At 48.0% G+C, this 26,947-nt stretch overlaps 1 protein-coding gene across 3 annotated transcripts in view; it reads right to left on the bottom strand.

Moving 5' to 3' along the window:
• The window catches only part of SEPTIN9 (septin 9), a 167,276-nt gene that overhangs the window by 117,315 nt on the left and 23,014 nt on the right, over window positions 1-26,947 (bottom strand). The window contains exon 2 of one of the 3 annotated variants that reach the window (XM_077188234.1): window positions 19,785-19,841. In XM_077188234.1, the coding sequence (XP_077044349.1) occupies window positions 19,785-19,841 (57 nt within the window). Of the gene's footprint in view, window positions 1-888; window positions 1,029-1,353; window positions 1,925-19,784; window positions 19,842-26,947 lie in introns of those variants that run through there. The other 2 variants (XM_054645221.2, XM_077188235.1) reach the window with 2 other exon arrangements.

The following is a 26,947-nucleotide window of genomic DNA, read 5'->3' as shown; positions in this document are numbered from 1 at the left end:
GGGAGCAGCTCTGGAAAAGGCAGGGAGCAGCTCTGGAATAAGCAGGGAGCAGCTCTGGAAAAGGCAGGGAGCAGCTCTGGAATAAGCAGAGAGCAACTCTGGAATAAGCAGGGAGCAGCTCTGGAAAAGGCAGGGAGCAGCCCTGGAATAAGCAGGGAGCAACTTTGGGAGAAGCAGGGAGCAGCTCTGGAATAAGCAGGGAGCAACTCTAGGAGAAGCAGGGAACAATCCCGGAATAATCAGGAAGCAGTCCTTGAACACTCAGGGAGCAACTCTGGAATAAGCAGGGAGCAGCCCTGGAATAAGCAGGGAGCAGTCCTGGAATAAGCAGGGAACAATCCCGGAATAAGCAGGGAACAATCCCGGAATAATCAGGGAGCAGCCCCCGAACACTCATGGAGCAGCCCTGGAACACTCAGGGAGCAACTCTGGAATAAGCAGGGAGCAGCCCTGGAATAAGCAGGGAACAATCCTGGAATAATCAGGGAGCAGCCCTGGAACACTCAGGGAGCAGCCCTGGAACACTCAGGGAGCAGCCCTGGAATAAGCAGGGAGCAGCCCTGGAATAAGCAGGGAACAATCCCAGAACAATCAGGGAGCAGCCCTGGAACACTCGGGGAGCAGCCCTGGAACACTCAGGGAGCAGCCCTGGAATAAGCAGGGAACAATCCCGGAATAATCAGGGAGCAGCCCTGGAACACTCAGGGAGCAGCCCTGGAACACTCGGGGAGCAGCCCTGGAACACGCCGGCAGCCCCTGCCCAGCCAGGCAGGACTGGGAGGGCAAAACCGCCGGGAGGACGCTTTGGCAAGCTGGAAAATCCCCGCCACAGACACACAGACAGACACACAGACACACAGACACACAGCCACGCAGCCAGGAGCCAACCTTCAGAGCAGAAGCGCGTCTCCATGCCAAGAGCTCGGTGATTTTCCTTCCTCCCTGTGCCCGGCTCGCAGCTCTGAGCTCACAGGCTCAGCATTCATCCCCCCGCGCACATGGGAGCCCAGGGGGGAGAGAGAGAGGCACTCAAATGAAATCCAGACCTAGAAAGCAATTTCTTCTTCCCCCCCCTTTGCTTTCCCCCCTTAGCCCCCCTCCTGGCTTCTGCTGGAATCACCGTCTGTCTCCAGGGCTCAGGAGGATGGGATAAAAAAAAAAAAAAGGAAAAAAAAAAAAAAGAAAAAAAATGCAGAAGGGAAGCATTGCAGGAAAAAAAAAAAAAAAGGAAATAAATAAAGGAATCGGCTGAAATCCACCCGGAGCAGGGCTGTTCTTCTGAAAGTACAGAAGCTGCTGGAAAGGTAGGAGGGCAGGGGCAGAATATAACATATTAAAAGATCAATAGCCTACCTGAAATCCGGTCCCTCTCCATTACTACGGGATATATTTAGCATCCGCGTGTCACGGCCGTCCCTTTTTTCGGTGGCGTCCCCTTCTTTCCCCCACTCTCCCTCCCTCCTTGCCTTGCCTCCTCCTCCTCCTCTTCCAAAAAAAGCTCTTTGTCTGGTCTAATTTCTTCAATCTGTTGCAATCATGAATGCATCCAAATTACCACATTTCCATGTGCTGATCATATGTTTGTGCTCCAAACTGAAGTAGCTTTGTCTCTTTGAAATGAAAACGAAGAGTGAGGGAGAAAGAGAAAGGAGGAAGAAGAAAGGAAAAGGGGGTACATGACCCGAAAAATCCTGTAACTCCCTGGAATACTCCAGCAGGCGCAGGAAAACTGGAAATCCCGAGTCCTCTGTAAAACAGTCTTAAAGCTACAGCGTGCGAGTGTCCGGGGGAATGCTCCAGCCTCCACAGCTCCCTCTTAATATCCACCAGGAGATGCTTAAGGAACTTGGCTCCTCACAATAACACAGCCAACAACTCATCCAGCTTCTCAAATCTCTCCCCACTTCCCCAGTCTTATTTTCCTGCTATTTCCTCTATCCCCTCCTCCTTCCTTGGCTCCAGCGTTTTAAAAGCGCGCAGATCCCGCACGCTCCCCCCCCTTTTTTTTTTTTTTTTTTTTTGCCGGGTCTGAAGTTTCGATTCATGCATAAACTATTCGGCTGATGAGGGCTGACTTCATTCCAAGCTCAGCATCACGGGGCTGCTGCTGCTGCTGCTGCTACCAGGCGGGACCTGGTCCTGCGCAGCCCCTCGGGGGCTGCCCTGGCAGCGTTTCTCCCTCCTCCCCACGGCCTGGCAGCGAGCAGCAGGATTTCCGAGCCTGCCAGAAGCCATGGTGGAAGTGTCTGACCCGGGCAGGAGCTCTCAGTTCTCTCCCCGGAGGTTTGAGAGTGGGTTTGGCTGCCGGAGATGCCCGGGCAGGGGAGCAGAGCAGCCCTGCAGAGCCCAGTGCCCGCTGCTGCTGTGCCCACAGGGATAGAGGGATGGAGAGATGGAGGGATGGAGAGATGGAGAGATGGAGGGATGGAGAGATGGAGGGATGGAGGGATGGAGAGATGGAGGGATGGAGGGATGGAGCAGAGCAGCCCTGCAGAGCCCAGTGCCTGCTGCTCCTGTGCCCACAGGGATGGAGGGATGAGGGGATGCAGAGATGGGCTGGCCCACATAGAAACTTCCTCTTGGCTCAGGCGTGAGCACCTCCAGCAGGGGCTGCCCTCTGCCCAAACACCCTGCACAACCTTCTTGAGCCATCCCGCACTGATTCCTGTTGATAATCACAGAATTCCCAGAATCACTGGGTTGGGAGAGACCTCAAAGATCATTGAGTCCAACCCAGCCCCAACCCCTCACCCAAACCCTGGCCCCCAGTGCCACATCCAGGCTTTGTTAAACACACCCAGGGATGGGGACTCCACCACTTCCCCAGGCAGCCATTCCAGAACTTTATCACCCTTTCTGTAAAACACTTTTCCTTAATATCCAACCTGTATTTCCCTTGGTGCATCTTGATCACCCACCAGATGCAAGGGTACAGCCTCCATCCCCAGAGCTGGCAAAAAAACCACTCAACGCCCATGCTGAGGCAATGCTGGGAGGGAAGGCACAGCTGTTACACAGGCCAGATGTGCTGACAGGACCCTTGTGCCATCTGCATGGTCCAAGTGACAGGTTTTGCCCCAAAAACCTCACGAGTTCACACAGAAACACTAAAGTGTGACAGCTGTGACACAGCCTGGCACTGCTCTCATGCCAGGGGCAGAAGGACAGGTTATTTATTGCCCAGCTGGATGAATAAACCTGCAAGGAAAGACTCCAGGCACTACAGAAACAGCTGAAACCCTTGGGCAGCCTGGCCTTACTGCCCAAAGTAAGGACAGTCAGGACATTCCATCACTGAGGATTTGTCCCATTCAGCAGCAGCTGCAGTTTCAGCATCCCCAGACCAGAGGGAGGAACACAGCCAGCACCCAGCTGTGGGGTCAGCCCAGCCCCCAGGCAGCCCCACATCCCCAGGGATGGGGATGGGAAGCAGCCCCAAGACAGCGCAGTCCTTCTGGAAGGTTCTCTGCCATGCCTCTCTCTCCCCCAGCATGTTGTTATTCCCTGGGCAGAGGATTCGGATTCCTCCCCAAATCCTGCTCATTTGCTAGCAGAGCCCTGCATGCTGCTGCTGCCAGAGCCCGAGGCACTGGAGGGGACAATGAGCAATGTTTTCCCATTGACAGGCTCACAGAACATTTCCTGCCTCACATCTCAAAGGTGCTGAACACAAAGCAAGGACACGGGGGAGCTGCACGGCCCCGTGCAGCACAAACCCCACTGCCCTGCCTGCACCAAGCAGCCCCATGGCTGGAAAGGAAGGGAAAAACCCCGGGGAAGGATGGAGAGAGGAAGGAGGTGAATGGAAAGGAAAAAGGGATGGGGGCAGTGTTCATTTTAACCTCCAGACTTTAACCCATCAGGACCCAGGTGGCTGGGAAGGATAAAAGCACCATTCCTTGCAGGGCAGAGGAGGCACTCAGGGAAGTGAACCCAAACTGTGCTGAATGCAATTGAGCTTGACATGCACAAAACCTCCAGGTAGCTGCTCTCATTCAGACCTGGAGTACTCATGCAAATTTTAATGGATTCACTTTAAAGGTGCAGTGCTCACAAAGCATAAAAGGTAAATAATGGGGTGTCTGTGATTGGGAGAGGGGCACCCCGTGCTGGTGATGTCAACATGGGGGTTGTTCCCTTCAGGGGTGTGTTTCCAGGGCTGGGAATTCCCCATTTTTCTTCGTTTTTGAGAAGCTTCTCAAATGTCTGTTCAAATGTGTGTTCAGTGGTCTGTGCACTGTACAAGTGCACACAGAGAAAGTAAACATACACTCCATTTTCCAGCAGTGCTGCTGCAGTGGGTTTTGTTCTACAGATTGTCAGTCACAATCTCCCACAGCTGCTAAGGGCTGAGGGGAAGTCAAGCACACCCAGATTTTAGGAAGAGCACAGAGAACTCTCTGCCCTGGCCAGCTCTGCCCTCTTGGGGTTCAAACCCCCCTGGGGCTAATTTTGGAAAAATTACAAGGAGAGGGAGGATGCAGCAGCAACTTCAGGGAAACCACTGCTGTCTGGTGTAAAAACAAGCCCAATTTCCATGTGCAAACAGTGCTCAGGCACAGGGCAGAGCCCTGCTCTGCTGCCAGCCCGTGCTCACGGGGCTGCCACGGGCTGCACACGTTTTCCCTCCCGGCTTTGGACGTGGCAGCCTGCAGGAAGCACTGCCAGGTGCAGAGAAAGCAAGGAAGGAAATCACAAAAAAGGAAAGTTGAGCAAGGCCTGTGCCAGGCTCAGCTGGAGCTCTCCCTGTCACACACCTCTGCCAGGCCAGGACACAGAGACGAGCAGGGACTGTGGCCATGGCACAGAGCCCAGGGCAGCCAGGAGGGGCTTCAGGACTATTGCCACTGTCCCCAGCCCCAGCAGGGGCACAGCCACCTGCAGGAGCTCAGCCAGATCTGATTTGCTGCTCCTTGTCTGCCTTTCCCAGGTTTATGCTGGGATTATGATCCTGGGGCATTTCATTTGCCTGGTTCAGTGCAGTCTCTCAGTCACAGCTGACCACTTCCACCTGTGGGAAATGGATTTGTAGAGAGTTTTAAAAGTTTAATGAAAGGTTATATATAATCTTTTAATATAACCTTTATATATATATATATATAATTCTTATCTAAATATATTTTTATATTTATATAAAATTAAAATAAATATAAAATATATTTCTATAGATTTTATCAATAAAAATAAATATATAATTTATATATCATTTATATATATAATATATAATTTATATATTTTAAATATATATATTATATATATATGGTTTTTTATATATATTATATATATAATAGATTTGTAGAGAGTTCTTAAAACCCATCCAATTTCCTAATTAAAAAACACTATAAATGTTTCTTAACCTATCAACTTTTTACCACACTATCCTATAAATACCTTAAAACCAATCACCTTAAACTACTCTTTGTAAATCTCACTACAATACATCTTTAAATATAAAATAATTATAATAATTATTTTACATAATTTATAATAAAATAATTTATAATAATTATTTTACATAATTTATATATAAAATAATATATTATTTTATATATAAATAATGTAAAATAATTTATCTACATATAAATAATTTTTATATATAAATATATGTAAAATAATATTAAATAATATATAAAAATATTTTATGATAATTATTTTACATTATTTATAATAATTATTATACATAATTTACTGTATGTAACTACTGTATGTAATTTACTAATATATCCGTATGTAAATTTTGAGATAAGAAATGTTGATTTTAAAATGTTATAAAATAGGATAGATATTGTTGAGAGAGAAATGGAGTTAGAAAAATGTTTTAAAGGATAGCTTTGTAAATAAGATATTTTAGAGAAATAGAATTATGAAAGATGTATTGTAGTGAGATTTACAAAGAGTAGTTTAAGGTGATTAGTTTTAAGGTATTTATAGGATAGTGTGGTAAAAAGTTGATAGGTTAAGAAACATTTATAGTGTTTTTTAATTAGGAAATTGGATGGGTTTTAAGAACTCTCTACAAATCCATTTCCCACACCACTAGTGCATTAGCACTGGAGAGGATGAATGCTGCAAGCCCAGTCAGGGATCAGAGGTTCAGCCCTGGGAAAGCTGCAGGGAGCAGCCAAAGGCCTGCAGGGCCTGGAGAGGCAGGAAAATGGGGATTCAGCTGGTTCTTTTACAGGTTATGTCAGAAAATGGGGATTCAGCTGGTTCTTTTACAGGTTATCATCTCAGAAAATGGGCATTCAGCTGGTTGTCTTACAGGTTATGTCAGAAAATGGGCATTCAGCTGGTTCTTTTACAGGATATCATCTCAGAAAATGGGCATTCAGCTGGTTCTTTTACAGGTTATGTCAGAAAATGGGCATTCAGCTGGTTCTCTTACAGGTTCTCTCAGAAAATGGGGATTCAGCTGGTTCTCTAACAGGTTATCTCAGCTATCTCAGCTTACTGGATATCTGGGAGGAGAGCACAGAGGGAGGACAGTGTGGCAGAGTGCAGCATTCCTAAATCAGATTATGTTTAGTGAAGCATTTTCACATGAGGAAATACAGGTCCAATCAAGTGCTCCAACCCAATCAAGTGTTACTCCATTATATTCACTCTGTGCTTTTACCCCCAGGCTGCTCTGAGCCAGCAATGAGTGTCTGAGCCTCCATGGACTGTTACTCTAAAAACCTTTCTTTTTACATTTTTATGAGCCTTGATGGTGGGGAAGAAAGGAAACATTGGCTAAAGCTGCCCTTTTCATTTGGGAAAAATTTAAAACCAAGCCAGGGGGATGCTCCTCTTTCCAAGAGAGGCACCCACACTCTGAGTGCTGCTGCCCTGCCCTTTGCCAGGTGTTTCTTTGCCTCCTCCCTCCATCCCCTCTCCCAGCTGGGCACACAAGGAGCTGCCCTGCCCAGGCCAAGGCTCTCAGCTGCTCCACATTTGCTTCCAAGCGCTGTTTTGCCACTCCCTGCTATTTTTCTTACAAAAACCTCTATTTGCTCAACACAGGGCAACACAAATCACTCAGATCCTCCTGAGTTCCTCCTTTCCTGAGCCAGAGAGCCCACCCGGGGCACAAAGCTCATCAGCACACCGAGCTGGGGTAGCAGTGGCAGCAAGGGATGGCTGTGACAGCAGCAGCAGCACCTGGTCCCTCCTGCCCCAGACCCACACAGCCCCTGGGATGGTGCCCACAGAGTTTCCCCTGGAAGGATTTAACTTTAAGGGCCTTATCTTTAAGGACAGTCCCTCTCCTCCGTGCTGGCTCTCTGCCTGAAAGCCTCCAGCTGCTGGAAATCCCTCCTTGCTCACTCTTTAACGCTCCTGAGCTGAACAATTGACAGCAGCTGGCAGGGCAGAGCGAGAGGAGAGGCAGGACTGGGCACTCCTCGCCCTCCTGGGAGAGCAGAAGGAGTTTCAGGTAAATATTAACTCTTCCACAATCCCCTGCTGATGTTTTCCTTCCTGGACCCCTCCCTCCCATTAGTTTTGCCCTCTTGACCCTCTTTGAGAGCCCCAAATGGGGAGGGCACTCCACACCTGGGGTCTGTGGCCGTTCCCTGCTGGGGAAGGCAGAGCTCCATGGGGCACTGCTGAATCTGCTCCTCTTTCCAGCTTTGGTGCCACGCATGACATGGAAACACAAAGGTTTCAACTGTGTTTCCTGGGGTACAAGAGGGACTCCTCTCTTCTTGATGAACTGAGAATTGATTATCTGAAGGGTGGTGATGGACTGAGAGTCGATTTTCAGAGGGGTTGTAACTTGATTGAGAATCCAAGGTTTTGTCTCACTGTGCTGGAAATTCGGTGGGAGGAGGAGGAGGAGGAGGAATGTTTTTGGAAGGTTTTCATTCTGATTTCTGTGTGGGTCAGCTCAACTCTGGGGTCCTCAGCATCAGAAGGACAAGGACTGTTTAATTAAGAAATGGCACTTAAATTATTTTTACTTTTAGTTTAATAACTAACCAATTGTGGGTCACAATGTGGACTTTTTTATCTAAGTACACAATATCACTCAAACTGGTGAAGAAGAAGGACTAGCTTCCACCCCAAAACTTCTATTTTATTATATATATATTACTATATTCTAAAACCTTAAACTCTGAGTTTTTTTACCCTGTGATATTACACATTTCTATTTAAACCACACATCTATAATCTTAGTTCCATTATTCAATTTTGGAAGCCTTCTCCACGGCCTCAGGTCAAATGTGCAGGAAGGGGTCAGTGCCTGTCAGCACAGAAAGTCTGAAATTCTCAAAGACCAGGGTCAGAATCTATTGACAGGGCTCTCAGAGCTTCCTCCAGAGATGGCTGGTGCTGAGGTGAGAAATAACCTTGCTCAAGGGCTTCTGCTCCTGTCCTGGAGGAGCCACACTGCACTTCCACATTTCCTTTCCTCAGGGGAGCCCTGTGAACCTTGTCAGCACCATCAACAAATCTGTGTCACACTCCAGTGCAGAAAATTGTTATCTTAAAACACAGCCAGCAGCTGAAGCCCCCAAACATCACAGAGCTTTAGGCCTTGCCCATTCCTGAACCACTAAATGGGAATTAACTAAAAGGGAATTCTAGGGATTTTAAGGAGAATTCAGGTTCTTGCTGAATGGAGAGTGCTGTGGCAATCATTGTTTTACAAATAGCCAGCTGGGATGGCAGAGAAATTAAGCAAATTTATGATGGATTAATTAATTAAACAAGTTGATGATGATCTGGAGCTATCAGACCTTCTGGGAATGTCCATGCCAGGACATCAGACCTGGGGGGATTCCAGGATACAGCATCCCACCTGAGGTGCTTCACTGCATTTATGGTGGCCACTTTTATTGGGGTAAAAAACCAGAAACTGAGGCACAAATCCATGGCTGTGTTTTAACTAAATGGGAATTCTGGAGATTTTAAGGAGAATTCGGGTTCCTGCTGAATGGCAAGTGAGTGCTGTAGCAATCATCATTTTACAAATAGACAGCTGGGATGGCAGAGAAATGAAATGAGCTGATGATGGATTAATTAATTAATTTAAAAAGTTGATGATGATCTGGAGCTACCAGACCTTCTGGGAATGTCCATCCCAGGACATCAGAACATTTGGGGGGAATTCAGGATACAGCATCCCACCTGAGATGCTTCACTGCATTTATTGCATTTACCACTTCTTTTGAGGTAAAAAACCAGAAAGTGAGGCATAAATCCATGGTTGTGTTTTAACTAATGGGGATTTTAAGGACATTTCTTGTCTTGCTGAGTGGGAATTGAGTGCTGTGGCAATCATTGTTTTACAAATAGACAGCTGGAATGGCAGAGAAATTAAACAAGCTGATGATGGATTAATTAATTAAACAAGTTGATGATGATCTGGAGCTACCAGACCTTCTGGGAATGTCCATGCCAGGACATCAGAACATTTAGGGGGATTCAGGATAAAGCATCCCACCTGAGGTGCTTCACTGCATTTATGGTGGCCACTTTTATTGGGGTAAAAAACCAGAAACGGAGACACATTCCTGAACCACTGATTTCTATTTTACTGTCTGCTTTCCTCCCAGCAGAGCACAGAGAGAGCCAGGTGCTGTGGGACCAGCAGGGAGATCTCCCTCCTCACCCCTTTGGGGACAAACTGGAGATGGATCAGAGGAGTTCCAAGGACCAGGAGGAGCAGCCAGGGCTCAGCACATCCCCTCAGCAGCACAGCCCAGGGCTCTGAGCACCAGAATGCCCCAGCTGTGCACTCAGGCACTCCCTGTGAGTAACACAGAGCACGTGGGAGCCCCACAGGACCCTGCCAGGCAGCTCAGAGCCCACGTGCAGAGTTACACAAGTCCCTGTGTGTGTGTGTCCCTGCAGGAACCAGGCACCTGAGCTGGCAGCAGCCTCGTTGCTTTAACTCCTTGCTGCCCAGAGCTGGGATCACCTGCAGAGCTGTGCCTGGCTGGTGGAACCCTGGTCTCCACTGAAAAGTGCAGTTGATCACAAATATCAGGCAGTGTATTGTGTTCCTGATTGATTCCTGTGTGAATCTTCTCAGCCTAAATGAATATTAGAAAGTAGAATTGTTGGAAGGCCTGAGCAGGTACGGGCAGGGAGAGTTAGCAAAGTGTGACTTCAGGACTTAAACAGGAAAATATTATGTCTAAATTACTTCTAATTGCTGTTTGAAAGTCATATGTATGCTCCCTCAAAGAGAATGTGAGAAAAGCATTGTGTAACTCATTAGAATCAGAATTTCAGACTTTCTGTGCTGACAGGCACTGACCCCTTTCCTGTATATTTGACCTGAGGCTGTGGAGAAGGCTTCCAAAATTGAATGATGGAACCAAGATTATAGAGGTGGAGTTTGAATAGAAATGTGTAATATCACAGGGTAAAAAACTCAGAGTTTAAGGTTTTAGGATATAGTAATATATATATTACTATATATATTATGTATATTATGTACTATATATATTATGTATTTGTTATCATATATTACAAAATAGAAGTTTTAGGGTGGAAGCTAGTCCTTCTTCACCTTCAGAATTTCAGACTTTCTGTGCTGACAGGCACTGACCCCTTTCCTGTATATTTGACCTGAGGCTGTGGAGAAGGCTTCCAAAATTGAATGATGGAACCAAGATTATAGATGTGGAGTTTGAATAGAAATGTGTAATATCACAGGGTAAAAAAATTAGAATATAGTAATATATATATATATATATAAATATATATATATATATATATATATATATATATATATATATATATATAACAAAATAGGAGTTTTAGGGTGGAGGCTGGTCCTTCTTCTTCACCTTCATCTTCTCCTTCTTCTTCATCAGTTTGGGTAGTATTGTGTAATTAGATAAAAGGTCCAGATTGTGAGCCACGAGTAGTTAGTTATTAAGCTAAAAGTAAAAATAATTTAAGTACAATTTCTTAATTAGATAGTTTATCATTAAAAAACCTTGTAGAATGAGAGACAGGACTCCATCTTTAGCATATTAAAGTCCTGTAGAACTCCCAGTTTATAAGGCTGTAATATGGATAAAAACTAATAAACATCTGAGTCCGAACAAAAAATACCATCTCACCCATTTAATCCCCACCTCAACGAAAAAGAGAAAAACTCCACAGCTGGTGACCAAGCTGCAGCTCTGCTGCTCTGCCCTGGTGGGGAGAAGGGCCATGTGTGATGGGGGCACACGTGCCCAGGCAGGGTTTGTCCCCAGGGCCGCCCTGCCAGGAGAGCTGCACAGCTGGGGTGAGGGTTTGGTGCCTCAGACAAAGGGGAATAGAGAGAGGCTGCCCGAAGAAATTCCTATGACCTCATCTAAGGACACATCCAGAGCCATGAGGCTGCAACCACAGGCTCCAGTTAACCCCTCAGCTGCTGCAGCCCAGCAAAAGGCACCTCTGTGCTACAGACACAGAATTAGGCTGGAAAGGAGCTCCAAGGGTTCACTGAGTCCAACATTAACCCAGCAATGCTGTGTTCACCACCAAACCATGCCCTGAGCGCCACACCCACACCACTTCTGAACACTTCCAGGAATCCCAAAATCCCACACTTCCTTGGGCAGCCTGTTCCAGTGCCTGACCACCCTCCCAGGGAGGAAATCTTTCCTGGTATCCAATCTAAACCATGCCTGGTGCAGCTTGAGGTGTTTGGATGAGCTGTGAGTGGCAGTGCCCAGCATCCACATGATGGTGAACAAGGGGCTTGAGCTGGTGCAAACAACATCTGGGTGGGAATCCCTCCCCTTTCTGCCCAGGAGCAGCATTCAGACAGTGCCAAGGTCCCAGTGAGTGCCCCTTTCTAACACAGCCCAGAGAGCTGCCCATGTCCAAATTATGCCCTTGACTTCCCAAAATCCCACACTCCCTTGGGCAGCCTGTTCCAGTGCCTGACCACCCTCCCAGGGAGGAAATCTCTCCTGGTATCCAATCTAAACTATCTCTGATGCACTTTGATGACATTTAATTCACCGAGGAGCTGCTGACACCACAGTGCCCACTGTGCATCCCCCAGCTGGCCCTGGGCTGCTGCACTCCCACCTGGAGCCCAGGTGCCAGCAGGAAGCTCCAGACAGATGCAGGACACACTGAAGGGCTGCACCAAGGTTCCCAGGAGGTTGCCAAGCTCAGTTTGTGGCACATGCAGGGCCAAGCTATGAGTGGCAGTGCCCACCATCCACATGAACAAGGGGCTTGAGCTGGTGCAAACCACACCTGGGTGGGATTCCCTCCCCTTTCTGCCCAGGAGCAGCATTTAGACAGTGCCAAGGTCCCAGTGAGTGCCCCTTTGTAACACAGCCCAGAGAGCTGCCCTTGACTCTCCAAATTATGCCCTGCACTTCCCAAAATCCCACACTCCCTTGGGCAGCCTGTTCCAGTGCCAGACCACCCTCCCAGAGAGGAAACCTTCCCTGGTATCCAATCTAAACCACCCCTGGTGCAGCCTGAGGGTGTTTAACCACACACCAAAGAGGTGCTGTCACCACAATGACCATTGTGCATCCCCTGGAGCCCAGATGTTTGGAGCAGGAAGCTCCAGACAGATGCAGGACAAGCTGAAGGGCTGCACCAAGGCTCCCAGGAGGTTGCCAAGCTCAGCTTGTGGCACATGCAGGGCTGTGATGTGTGACAGTTGTGACAGCAGCACTCCCTGAGGACAAACCCCCCCCACACACACACCTCTAATGGTTTTCATGGCACTCTGGGTTTGCTTATGTAACAGCCATCATGCACGCTCCAGTGGGGAGCCCCTGGCTCCTGACATTGCTTTTGTTGATCTCTCTGCCCTGGTTCACCCCCAGCCTCACAAAAACCAGTTTCTAGACTTGTCCTCTCTCAGACTGCAGGCACAAAGAGAGGAGATGCTCCTCAGGGCAAGGTGCTAGGTCAAGGGATGGAAACAGCAAGATCTGTTGTCATATCTACCATGAATTTTGAGCAATCCAAATTAGTGAGCCCTGCTGAAATCCTGCTGTCCCTGTTAAAGCAATGATGCCAATTTAAACTCTGCCCCCAGCTATGTGTGCTCAGCTCTTCCACCCACCTGGCCTCACATCTCTCAATTTCAGTGCCCATGGGGAAGGATCCCAGGACTCACAGGCACTGCTCAGGGCACAGCTTTCAGCTTCTCTGCTGCTCTGTTTTCCCCAGCTATGAAATAGGAACATCAATAGCTATTACAGGGAAAAAACCAAATAAAACAAGAATTATCTGTGCCCATCTTGTTGAAATTCACAAGTAAGACTGTAATATTTTTATTTTTGTTAATCCCAGGTAACAGAGACCTCTGGGGTGCCCTGGACAGTGTGGCAGTGCAGTGACAGTGGGGTCAGTGGGGTCCCAGAGCTCGTGCCCTGAGCAGAAGCTCAGAGGCTCAAACCACAATCTGCACCTTTGAACCACCTCACTTCTCCTGCATCCCCAGCCCCACTGTGGCTTCTGGCCCAGCTACCCGGGCTACCATCTGTTGGGAAGGATGAAAGTTTGACAAGAAAGTCTCACAGATATGGATGCTTAGCAGAAAGATTTTTAAATGTAGAGTCTAATGAAGGAATAGAGATGGAAACAAGTTTTAATATAGAAGAAAAGAATTGCTGAGCCAGTCTGACTGGATAACCAAGGAGGCAAAGGGTGTGTGAGTTAGAAGGGGTTTTTATGGCTTAGAGCAAAGGATAAACCCACCCCAAACAAGAAGATGTTTTTACCAAGCAGAAAGAGAGCACAGGCAAACAAGGCAGCAAATGTGGCAAGTAGAAAGAAGGTCTCAGAATTTTTCACTGCAAGAAAACTGAAAAACAACTTCTAGCTTAAACTGTAATGTAGAAACTTATAGTGATTGGAGAACAGTAACATGAATGTGGTAATCATAGTAGTTATGATGGGCTATAGGTAAAAGTTAAGGGATAGATTGGTTCTACTGTATATTAAGATGCTCAGCAAAGAAAAGTCTATAACGCACTGTAACCAAACCCAAAGGGTGTCCAGGCCTGCCTGCAGCTGGAGCTGACAGCTGTGGGCACAGCTCTGTCACCCACAGCCCTGGGCTGCTGTGACATCCTTGGATACAATAAACTGCATTTTGGAGAGCAGCCTGGAGCCCCACATCTCTCATTGAGGCTCTTACAACCATCCACATGATGGGTGAACAAGGGGCTTGAGCTGATGCCAACATCTGGGTGGGATTCCCTCCCCTTTCTGCCCAGGAGAAGCATTTGGACAGTACAAAACAAGCAAAGGTCCCAGTGAGTGCCCCTTTCTAACACAGCCCAGAGAGTTGGCCTTCACCTCCTGCCTCTCTAAATTATGCCCTGCACTTCCAAAAAGCACAGGGACAAGTTGTGGCTGATCCTCAGCCAGCTGCTGACGAGGCAGCAATGGGGCTGTGCTCTCTCTTTTTGGGTGGAAAAGCCCTGCCTGCCCTGCCCTGGCAGGCTGCCCCTGCTGCAGGCAGCGTCACAGCCACACAAAGGCTGTGAAACAGGAAAGCTGAGGCACCTGCTCCCCTCCCAGCCCTTTGGGAGCTCTCTGAACAAAGCACCTGAGGCACGAATAGCACTGGGCCAGAGCAGTGCTGCTGAAACACAGCTGGAAGGCATGGTCCCCCCTGCCTTCACCTGTTGGGGAAGGTGAAACAGGAAAGGCTTATAAATGTGATTGCCTGGCAAAAGATTTTGAGAATATGGAAACTGTAAGTGAGATTGAAATGAAAGCAAGCTTTGACATCCCTCAGTTACTGAACAACTGGAATACAATGGTGTGGCCAGCTGAAGGTAATCCCCTTTTGATGGAACAACACCCTCTGCTTGCAGACAGCTCCAAGGGTCAGAGCAGACCCTACAGCTTGGCAGAAGGGGCTCAAGGGGGAGTTTTTAGGGTTTTTTAGGGTAACACATGTATGGTAATGTAGTGATTCTTATAGGCTGTATGGAAATGCTATAGGATTTGTACCTTGTACTAGATTGGTTAGTGAGACTTAGAATATTCAGCACAGAAGAAGATTTATTGTATTGTAATGGGAACTTTGCTCTCTTACTCTCTTACCCTCTCACCCTCTCATCCTCTCTCCCCCTCTCTTCTCTCAGTCCTGCTCTGAGCTGTGCCTGGCAGCTCCCAGCAGGGCCCTGCACTCAGGCCCTTTGCAATAAACCCCAAATTCCAGTCCTGGCTGCAGAGATCTCTCATCTCCACCCATCCCCACCATCCTATCCCCCTGTCAACTCCTACATTCACCTGCACAGGGAAAATATGCTGGTTTAGCTAAATCACTAAACTCTGCCTTTCCATGGACCCTCTCCTTGTGTTACCCTTGCCAGGGAAGTTCCTTCCTCTTTAGCAAAAACTGAGTTGTAGGCTGGAAACAAATCAAAGGAGAGCACAGCTGGCTGCCCGAGAGGAACATGAGCTCTGTTCCTTCCACTCCAGCTGCTCTGGGCTCTTTTCTGGCTGAGTTGTGAACACACCACTGCTCCACATGGCAAATGTCAGCAAATATTTCTCTGCTTCAAATTCATCAGGTACAGTTATAGGAAAATGAAATGGAGTAACTTCCCTGACACACCATTCCTAACTGCTGCACTCAGCACCTGCAGGGGTGGGACAGCATCCAGAGGGGCCTGGATGGGACAATGTGACCCTCAGGATGCTCAGCAGGGCCAAGGGCAGTGTCCTGAACCTGGATCAGGGCAATCCCAAGCACAGATGTCCTGGATTGCCAAGCAAATTGTATCTATTTGCCATCTGTGTGGCAGCTCTTCTGTTCAGTGGGCAGTTTTCCTTATCTCTTCCACACCCATTCCTCCCTGGGGAGGGGACACCTGCTGATAACAGCTATGGAATGTCCCTGCATGGCTGATAAGAACTACAGCATCCCATTGGGAGATGTGAGCCCAGAGGGAGGAGCCAAGCATTCCTGCCTGGATATAATCTGAGATTCTGGAACACCAGCACAGCTTCTCCACTGGATTCCCCAGAGGAACAGCAGCTGCCTCTTCTTGCCCTGGATCTTCAGAGGAAGAGACTGCACCTTTCTGCAGGATCCCTGCTCCAGCAGAGCCACCCCTGGCACTGCAGGAGGGCTGAGCCACAATTCCAATGGTTCTGCTGCCAGCACCCTGACCCACAGGGTGTCAGGCTGGGTTCTGACTCTGGCAGTGTTGTTTTGGTTCACTGCATTGATTATTTTATCTTTTTATTTTCTTCCCTAATAAAGAACTGTTATTCCTGCTCCCATATTTTTTGCCTGAGAGAATTATTTTCAAATTATTTGAAAATAATTTCAAATTTATAGTAATTCAGAGGGAGGGGACTTACATTTTCCATTTCAGGGGAGGCTCCTGCTTTCCTTAGCAGACACCTGGCTTTCCAAACCAAAACAACAGGCTGGGCAGAGAAGGGACCAAGACTATTCCTTGGGGGGTTGGGATGTTGGTTGATGGCTCCATAAAACCCAGCACAGTGCTCGGCTGGCCCAGAAAGCCAAAGGTGTCCTGGGCTGCAGTGCAAGAATTGTGAGCTGCAGGTCAAGGGAGGGGATTCTGCCCCTCTGTTCCACTCCTCTGAGACCCCTTCCTGCAGAGCTGCCTCCAGCTCCGGGGCCATCAACACAAGGAGGGTGTGAAGGCCAGGAGAGAGTCCAGAGGAGGCCATGGAGATGCTCCAAGGGCTGGAGCCCTTTTGCTCTGGAGAGAGCTCGGGGTGACCTGGAGAAGGCTCCAGGGAGATCTCAGAGCCCCTCCCAGTGCTGAAAGGGCTCCAGGAGAGCTGGAGAGGGACTTGAATCCCACCCCAGGGGTTCACCTGGGACTGCACTGCAGGTTTGAACCAAAGCAGCCCCACAGCCCTGGAGCTGAGCACTGCTGGATGCCCGCACCCCACAACCACTTCCAGAGGGACCAGGGCATCTGGGTGGCAGAATGAACTCTCCAAAAGAGGTCAGCATCAGTTCTGCAGGCTCCTACCCTCACTGCACACCCCAAGGCAGCACATGGGTGCCTGTAGAGCTCTCTGGATCCCAGGAGCTGGTGGCTGTGGAATTGTCACCCCTTTCTTTGTTTAGGGTGGCAAAGAGCCCAAAGCAACTGGGCCCTTTCTGCAACGCTTCGCTTGCAACCACTGCTCAGTCATCCCAACCCCAATTTATCTTTTACAGGAATAAAAGCTTCTGGGTGCAAGGCCAGATGTGCAGAGGGGAAAATTTGGACCTGGAACAAGGGGAAATTGAGCTGCAGTTATATGGAGTAATAAATATTTACTGCAATGTAAACTGAAGGACTGAACTGCTCATTTGATTTTTCAACTTGAAAAAAAAAAATTTAAATTTACAAGGTCTCTCACCAGAAAAGTGGAAAAGTATATAATTAGAGTCTAAGGAAAACAAGCTTGAACAAATGTGCTGTGTCTGTCAATGTGGATTCCCTACACCCCAGTTCCCTTTGGAGCTGCACCAATTCCCCCTTCTGTCCTGTCTGCACATGAGAGCAGGCGGTGCCAGGGCTGAGGCAGCAGCTTTGTTTGTGCATGTGCACAAGATAAACACGCTCTGCACTCCAAACTGCCAGCTCTGTGCTGCTGGCCAAGTTTGGAAGCATCAGTTCTAAAATTCAGCTCAGCCCTCCCGGCCTTGCTGTCATGAACACAACAGTTTGTGTCACACTACACACCAAAACTCCCCAATAACCATCACTCAATGCATTTTTGCTGCCACTTAACCCCAGTTTGGGGTGCTCTGACCATAATTCCATCCTCCCACTGGCGATGGTGATGGCGCAGGGCTGTGCAGCTCCAGATGCCAGCAGCAGGGCAGTGCCACAGCCCCTGCCACCCCCTCCTGTGCCACAAATATCTGTCCCTGTGCTCAGGAGGGCCAGGCAGGCAGTGTCCCAGCTCCCAGGGTGTCCTAGTGCACGTTCAAGCAGCCATCCATGACTAATCCCCATCCCACACGTGCTGGTGGCTGCTTCCAGCAAAGCACTGAAGTCACTGCTCCAGGAAGACACCCCCAGGGTGGCTTTGTGCTGCCACCCACGCCGAGGGAAGAGCTGGAAAGCTCTGTTTTGATAAGCCCATCTGGGAGCTGAGGCAGGATGTGAGGGCTGAGAAGATGGATTGAAACAGCAAATCCAGCCTGGAGGGAGCAACTGGGTGGCAGAGAGACCAAGGGGACAGGAGAGGATGAAAGCTGAACTACGGGTGCTGAGGAGGTGAGTGGGGTTTGGGGGGCTGGGAGAAGAGAAAATGAGGCTGGAATTAGATGGTCCTTAAGGTCCCTTGTTGCATTCATATCCTCTGAGAAAATCCCTTCGCCCAGGAGTTTTCTTCTGGGAAGCTGAGAAGCCTCAGAGAAAAATGAAAACAATTCTGATCTCATTTGCTTCTCCTGTGTTGTGCTCACAGTGGAACAGTGTGGAATGTGTTTGGAGATTGTTTACCCACAGGTGATTGTTCCATTGGATTCTGCTGTGAGTTGTTTTCACTCTTTGCCCAATCAGGGCCAAGCTGTGTCAGGACTCTGGAAAGAGTCACGAGTTTTCATTATTATCTTTTTTAGCATTCAGTAAGTATCCTTTCTGTGTTCTTTAGTATAGTTTAGCATAGTATTCTTTAATGTAATAGAGTATCATAAAATAATAAATTTGCCTTCTGAGAACATGGAGTCAAGATTCATCATTCCTTCCTTCCTTGGGGCTCCCTGCAAATTCAATAGTCCCTTCCAACCCAAACCATTCCAGGATTCTCACAGGCACTGCTCAGGGCAGAGCTTTCAGGTTCTCTGCTGCTCCATTTTTCCCAGCTACGAAATAGGAACATCAATGGGGAAAAACCAAATAGGACAAGAATTATCTGTGCCCATCTTGTTGAAATGTACAGGTCGGATTGTCATTACCACAGGATTGGGTGGTATCAGAGAAGGAAACACAAAGGAACATCTCAGTGGCAGCAAAGCACCTGCTAATGAAGAATAATGTCTGGGATGCAGAAAGCACAGGAATCTGAACCAGGGAGCAGCACAGGCTCATCAGAGGGGCTGATACACCCAGCAAAAGGGGCTACCAGCAGGAAAAGCCCAGATCTGGGCTGCTTCAGCTTCCCTTGGAGCATTCTAGATGAGAACAGTGACATTTTCACTTGCAGACAAGCCCCAGGGGCAGCCCCAGCACGTGGCACACACAAACAAACAGAGCACACAGCCTCAGGTACTCCCAAGCACTGGGAATTCTGCTGCTGCTGCTTTCCTGAGGCTGGGAAACACCTTCTGCAAGAAAAACAAACCCTCCCACCTGCTTCCTTCTGAAGCAGAAGCAGCTTCCAAAATATTAAGCTGCAATTAGGGCTGCAAATTTAGCCACAAGCACTTATAATCCATAAATCTGCACATCCAATAAAAAATAACAGCTAAGGAGAGTCCAAAAGAGCTACTAATGACTAAAGTGGATTTCAACCACAGGCCATTCCTGCTTCCTGTTGCCCTGTGTTGAGTTGGGTTTGTAATTATTGTCTCTGGATCCATTATACAGTAAGGATTTTATATTCTCTCTCTTCATGGTTTGTTGGGGCTTTGAAAAAATATATTTTAAAAAATGTATATATTCACCTCACTGTTTTTTTCACATGTACTGCTTGCTTTCTCCAGCTCAGAGAGCTCTTCATTCATCAGCAGCAAACTTTGCCTTTCAAACTATGGCAGAAAATGAGATTTCTGAGTGTCACCTCCTGCATTCCCTGTTTTCCTGTTCCCTATTTTTCCTTTTTTTTTTTTAAAAATTGGATGAGGAGGTTTCAAAGGGAGAAATTCACACACTTACTCGGGCTTGTCTGGTCGCTGAGCCTCCGAAGTCTCCCGCTGGAGGTCCGGGTGATTCCTAAAGCAAGAACAAAGTTGGAATGAGTAGCCCACGTGAGTGTGGGGTGTGGAGTCACCTCCCTGCTACCCCTCTACGTCTGGCAAGGCACAGGAATCTGCTTTGTACAATCATCTCTCAGGTCCAGGGAGAGTTGCACATTATTTCTCTGGGTCTGAGAGTGTGAGCCCTGCTGTGGGGTCTGAGCAGGGGAACAGGGGATGCCCCTTCTCTTCCACACCAATTTCAGAGAGTCCTCAGGAATTCCCAGGTGCCTGCCTGCCTCCCAGACTCCAGGCAAGCCATGGCACCTGCTGACAACAACAACAACAACATTTCTAATCCATGATCAGCTTGGTTCACTCCTCTGCCATTCCAGCTGCCTATTTGTAAAACAATGATTGCCACAGCACTCACTTCCCACTCAGCAAGACAAGAAATGTCCTTAAAATCCCCATTAGTTAAAACACAACCACGGATTTGTGCCTCACTTTCTGGTATTTTACCTCAAAAGAAGTGGTAAATGCAATAAATGCAGGGAAGCATCTCAGGTGGGATGCTGTATCCTGAATTCCCCCCAAATGTTCTGATGTCCTGGGATGGACATTCCCAGAAGGTCTGGTAGCTCCAGATCATCATCAACTTTTTAAATTAATTAATTAATCCATCATCAGCTCGTTTCATTTCTCTGCCATCCCAGCTGTCTATTTGGAAAACAATGATTGCTACAGCACTCACTTGCCATTCAGGAAGAACCTGAATTCTCCTTAAAATCCCCATTAGTTAAAACACAGCCATTTGAAACTGCCCATGGATTTGTGCCTCAGTTTCTGTTTTTTTACCTTAATAAAAGTGGCCACAATAAATGCAGTGAAGTGCCTCAGGTGGGATGCTGTATCTTGGAACCTCCCCAAGGGTTCTGATGTCCTGGCATGGACATTCCCAGGAGGTCTGGGGGCTCCCCAGCCCCTGGGGGTCCTGCTGGAGGAGCAGGATGGGGTCCAGGATGGACACCAGCTCCAGGGTCCATCACCTCGGGCAGCAGAAGCTGGAGCTGCCAAGCCACAGGAGCTCCTCAGCTCATTCCCAGCCCTGCCTCAGCTCACAAAAACCTTGGCTCAGGGTTTCTACCTGCAAACAGGTAAGAAACCCCCAGGATTTGAGGGTGGTGATGTCATTCAATTAAATTATTTAAATTGTCTTCTCACCATCTACCAGATCTGTTGGACGAGAAGCAAAGGGATTAAAACAGCAGGAATTTAAGATGCAGAACAGCTCTAAACTGTGGTTTGTAATGGAGTCACAACCCTACAAACCTTGTCAGCTAGAAGAGTGCATGATACAAGGAAAAAATATATATTAAAAATTAAATAGATATATATAGAAAAATAGATATATATAGAAAAATTAAATAGATATATATAGAAAAAATATATAGAAAAAAAGGCAGGAAAACTTTCATACCAGTAAGGCCTGGGATAGAGGGAGGGAAGGGAAAAGGACTGAGCTGCCTGGCAGCTGGAGATGGAAAAAGCATTTCATGCTCAGAAGCCTGTGCTTGTGTATATAGATTTATATAGATATATATATATATATATGCACATGTGTGTTTGCTCTGCCCCTTTCCTTTTCCAACACAAAAAGCCTCTGTGCCTACAACGTGATGTGGCTGAACCACAGGGCTGCTCCTGGGAAAGGGAGACACAGGGAGAGCCCATGGGCAGCACCACCCAGAGCCATCCCCTGCTCAGAAAGGGCCCTTGCCTGCCCCCAAAGAGCCAGAACCAGAGCCAGGACTGTGCACCCCACACAGGAGCACCCAGCCTGTCTGCTCAGGAGCTTTACCTGCACTGCAGCTGGGCAGAGTGGTGCTACACCCTTCAGCCAGCCTCACTTTGCATCACTGACAGCAGCACAAGGGCTGAAGCTTCTGGGAACTTGTGCTTTTTAAATGCTAAACATATTTTTGCTATTAAACCCAGTCCCTGAATCTTTTTTTCTTAATTCTTTTCTCCTCTCTAAATGCCTACTGCTTTTTTGGACTCTAGAAAGAATGAAAAGCCCTATTTCCTCTGCTGAACAGATTTTTAAACAGCTTTTCTTGAGCCAGGCTGCAGGAGCACTCACATCCCAGCTCTGCTCTGTGCAGAGACACCACACCTCTGAGTTCCCTGTGTGCACTGATTCTCAGTCCCTGAAAATGTTTTAAAATTATTTTTTCCACTCTAAATGCCTACTACTTTTCTGGATGCTAGCAAAGAATGAAAAAACCCTATTGAATTTGCTGAAATAGATTTTTAAACAGCTTTTCTTGAGCCAGGCTGCAAGAGCACTCACATCCTCACATCCCAGCTCTGCTTCATGCTGAGAGACGGCACCTCTGAGTTCCCTGTATGCACTGATTCTCAGTCCCTGAAAATTTTTTAACATTATTTTTTCCACTCTAAATGTCTAGTGGTTTTTTGGACTCTAGAAAGAATGAAAAGCCCTATTTCATTTGCTGAAATAGATTTTTAAACAGCTCTTCTTGAGCCAGGCTGCAAGAGCACTCACATCCCAGCTCTGCTTCATGCATAGAGACATCACCTCTGAGCTCCCTGTGTGCACTGATTCTCAGTCCCTTAAAATGTTTTAAAATTATTTTTTCCACTCTAAATGCCTACTGGTTTTTTGGATGCAAAGCAAAGAATGAAAAGCCCTATTTCATTTGCTGAAATACATTTTTAAACAACCTTTCTTGAGCCAGGCTGCAGGAGCACTCACATCCCAGCTCTGCTCTGTGCAGAGACACCACACCTCTGAGTTCCCCGTGTGCAGGCAAGGTGCAGTGTTGAAATCCAGCTCTCAGAATGGCTCAAAAAGCAGAGAAAAGCAGCCCTGCTGGGTGGCAGGCTGAGGAATGCAGATCTGCAGCCATGCTGAGCTGGTTAGAACAGCCTTTCATGTTCAAAGCCTCATTCAGTCTGCGGCGGGGCAGGACGGAAGCTGAGCGAGGAGCTCACAAGCTTGGACAGGATCACATCTAGGAAATCAGCTTTATTCCCTTCAGCAACCACTTCAGCAGTGGAAAAACACACACAGGACTTGGAGCATCCAGCACAGCCATCAGAGCATCCATGCCCTGGCTGAGCCTGTGGTTTTTATCCTTTCTGAGGGTTTGTTTGGGTGCCCTGACTCCCAGGTTTTCTCTGGGGAGCTGGAATTACCATTCTCACCCTTTTCTCAACGAGCTGAGTTGATTTGTTCTGTGTTGGAGGCAGCATTAGAGGAGTTTTTTCTGACAGCTGTTGCTTCACTGCCTGTTAACAACATTAATAATACATAATAATGCTGTTTATCCTCTCTCAGACAAAGGGAAAATGAGGAGTAAACATGAAATTCATCCAGGCAGCCCAATACCTACACAGAAAATCTAGAGAGAGGAGGGAGAGCTGCAGAACCTGAGCCAAGCTTGCTATCTGTGATGCCCCACTGCCCCTCCAGAGGGAGGATCCAGACACAGTCCTGGAAAGCAGATAAACAGCAGGAAAAGCTGGCAGCCTGGCAAAAAAATAGAATAAATAACAAGCAAGAAACAGCTAAAAATATGCTGCTGTGAACACACTGCCAAGAAGCCAGGGAGGGGGCAGGAGCAGAGAGCATCAGCTGCTGAGCCTGTTCTGGGGTTACCTCTATTTATAGCCTGGGAGCAGCAGTTTGAGCCCCAGGTTGGAGCTGGAAATGAAAATGAAACATTTCCAGTGCAGACAGAGTGTCTGTGAGCCCTCCCTCAGTGCCCTGCAAACGCCCTCCAGCCACGCTGGAAAGGCCCTGGAGCACACTGGACTGGGAGCCACGGTGCAATGTGCTTTATTTAGCTGAAATTGGGAATTCTCCCCCTTGTTCCCACCAGGAGGGATCCAGAAGGGAAGAACCCAACAGTTAAAAATCAGTCAGGCCAAGAGTGGCTCGAGCAGTGCCGCCGATGTGCCTCAGCAAACAAAGCCCAGCTCAGCCCCACCTTGGCTCACTCTGAGCAAGTGTTTTCCCCATTTTTTATAATCAATGACTAATTCCCTCCAGATCCACGGGCTGGGGCCACATGGCCCAGCAGAAAGGCAGCAGCACCCAAAACCTCTGGGCTTCTCTGGGGTCTCCTTCACGACTGGCAAAGCCCAGAATGGCCCCTATGACTGTGTCAGTGCCAGGCTCACTTTTTAATTGCTCCCTCCAGACAATATTGGACCAGGTTTTCTACTGTTCTGTGCTTCTTGCAGCTGCTGATGTAACACAATGGGTGCAAAGTGCAGCATTCACATTCTCTGGAAAGATCCCTTCGCCCAGGATTTTTCTCCTGGGAAGCTGAGAAGCCTCAGAGGAAAAGAAAAACAATTCTGATCTCATTTGCTTCTCCTGTGTTGTGCTCATGTGTGGAATGTGTTTGGAGATTGTTTACCCACAGGTGATTGTTTCATTGGACTCTGCTGTGAGTTGTTTTCACTCTTTGGCCAATCAGGGCCAAGCTGTGTCAGGACTCTGGAAAGAGTCACAAGTTTTCATTATTATCTTTTTTGGCATTCAGTAAGTATTCTTTCTGTATTCCTTAATATAGTTTAGTGTTCTTTAATGTAATAGAGTATCATAAAATAATAAGTTTGCCTTCTGAGAACATGGAGTCAGATTCATCATTCCTTCCTGCCACGGGGCACCCCACAAATAAAAGCATCCCAGTAGAGCATCCCAGTACTGAAATGGGAGCTCCTTCTGGGTGCTCACCCTACTGCAGGGGATGGAATCCAGGTTGTCTGGAGAAATCTCCACTGGGACTTTTCTAGCTGAGTTGGCTGAATCTGCACCTAGAGCTAACCAGGGAATTGCCAGAGATGTTCATCTCCAACAAAGTCAGTGCATGCATTCTCCAGAACACACCAGTTTTTGGATGATACACTCCAAACCGTCTGGGTACATGTGTAGGAATGTGCCCCCTGTTGACAGAGTCACCAAATCATCCTTTGTCTCCTTAAAAAGGCAAAAAGCCCACAAGTTCCTCTCTTCAATTTGGTAAAAAGACACCTCATAGGACCTTTGGGACTTCACCTCAAACCTAGAGCTACCCAACTGGAGAGAGGCCATAAAGTCCTGCCTGAGCAATTCTCTAGAAAAAGAAGAGAACAAAGGAAATAATCACTTTTGTAGGGTGTTTTTAGCAGGAGCAAGAACCTCTTGCCCCTGGCTCTGTTTTTCTCTGTAAGACCTTTGCTATTCTGCCTTTTATTAAAACTTTTCTGTTTCCAACACTGCCTCAGAAGCCATCCTGCTGATTTTATGCCATTTGGGGTAGCTGGGCTATCTCAGGTGTGATGGATTCTCTGAGAGCTCATAGACCTGGCTGAAGGAGAAAACCCATCATACATTGTACCAGTGAAGAGAGCCCACGTGAGATTGATTTTCTCCTCACTGTAAGCCATCCATGCTGATATAAAACCCAAGAGGACAAGTGAGCAGTTCCCATTATCAACAGAAACCACGCAGAGAGGACAAACAATGCGGGATGCGGCTCAGGAACTCGCTCTCTCTACACAGTCCAGTAAAAACCCAAACCAAACAAACAAAAGAACCCAAGCCAAACAAAGGTGGTGATGGGAAGGGATGGGCCAAAGCAGCAGGAGCCATCCCACACTGTGCTGGAGTCAGCAAAGAGGCACCAGCTCATCAGTGTGACTCTTGCTTCTGTTACATGTATTGGCTGCAGGGTCTGAGATCAGATAATTCAGCTTCTTTCTCCACCAGCACAGCACTGCAGGGTGTCCACACAGCACTGGAGATGTCTCCATCCAGGAACAGAGCTGCTCTGGACATATCCACACCCCTCCTGGCTTCCTGGGGTGTACAGCTGCAGGAAAATCACGGAGCCACCTCGGGATGGTTCCAGCTCTGGGGTGCTGAGGCCTTCTCAGGAGTTTGGTTGTTAATTGCAGCCCTGGGATTTGTGAAAGGCTCCATTTCGGCCCGCGTGTCCGAAGAACGAGCCGGAGTTCTTCAGTTTTCATTCTTAAAGTTGTTTATTATTTCTTATCTATAAAATTTTTCTCCCTGCCCAGCTGAGGTGCACTCAGCAGGGCAGGCAGTGTCACTCTGACCACCCTCAGGGTGGTGTTGTCTTTTTATACTACAAACTACATACAACATATTTACAATTACTTCCCAATAGCTATCACCTATGTTAGACAGTGAACTTCTATTCCAAACCAGTTCCAAAGTGCCAGCATCACAGCAGAAGATAGAGGTAGAGAAGAAGAAGAAGGACTGGACACACCCAAGTCCCTCCATCTTGTCCCCAAAACTCCCATTCTAAAAATCCCAAAATCTACCTTTTCACCCGGTGATAATTTTATTATTACATTATTTAAACTTCTGTGACTTTCATGCCCTCATACAAAGCTGGTAATTTGCTCCAGGAGTCAAAATCAAATCCCCAGGTGTTCTGGGCTGTGTGCCAGGGTCTCTGAGCCCTCTGGCAGGGGTCCCAGCAGCTCTGGACACCCAGAGGGATGCACTGAGTTCCAACAGGGGCTCCTCAGCAGAACAACCCTTCAGAGGGGTCACAGCACCTCCCCACCAGCAGCAGCTTTTGGAGCACAGGCTGGCAGGGCTGACTGCCCCCAGGGCAGGACCTGCAGCCCCTGTGCACTGCACACACCCAGCCCCATCTCCTCCACCCCATCCTGCCCTCTGCCATCCCCCAGGCCCTCCTGTGTCACCAAGGAGCACATAGGGGACAGCAAGGGTGTCACTGCCCTGCCCAGTGCCAGTGCAGACTGCTGGGACAGGGTTCTCCCCTCTTTGTCCATTGTGCAGGTCCATCTCAACACTCCCAGACCTCTCAGGGTGGGCAATCCCTCTTGCTGTACCCATGGCATGGTGCCATCCAGAGAGTGGGCAGGGAATTACCTTCACTGACAGCTGCAGCTCACCCAGACAGGCTCTAAAAGCTCCAGGGATAAAAAAGAGTGACTGGGGAAGGTCTGGAGCTGCTGACAGGAGGAAATCCCACCCATGGGTTGATCCACAGTGCACAGTCACTGCCTCCATGGCTCCTCCAGTGCTGCAGGCTGAGCTGCAGAGCTGGCACAGGACATCCCCTCTGG

The sequence above is a fragment of the Agelaius phoeniceus genome, chromosome 19 (genome assembly GCF_051311805.1).
Source record: "Agelaius phoeniceus isolate bAgePho1 chromosome 19, bAgePho1.hap1, whole genome shotgun sequence".
In the NCBI taxonomy this organism is placed as follows: domain Eukaryota; kingdom Metazoa; phylum Chordata; class Aves; order Passeriformes; family Icteridae; genus Agelaius; species Agelaius phoeniceus.
The sequence above is the reverse complement of the archived record's forward strand: the minus strand, read 5'-3'. Positions and strand labels throughout refer to the sequence as shown.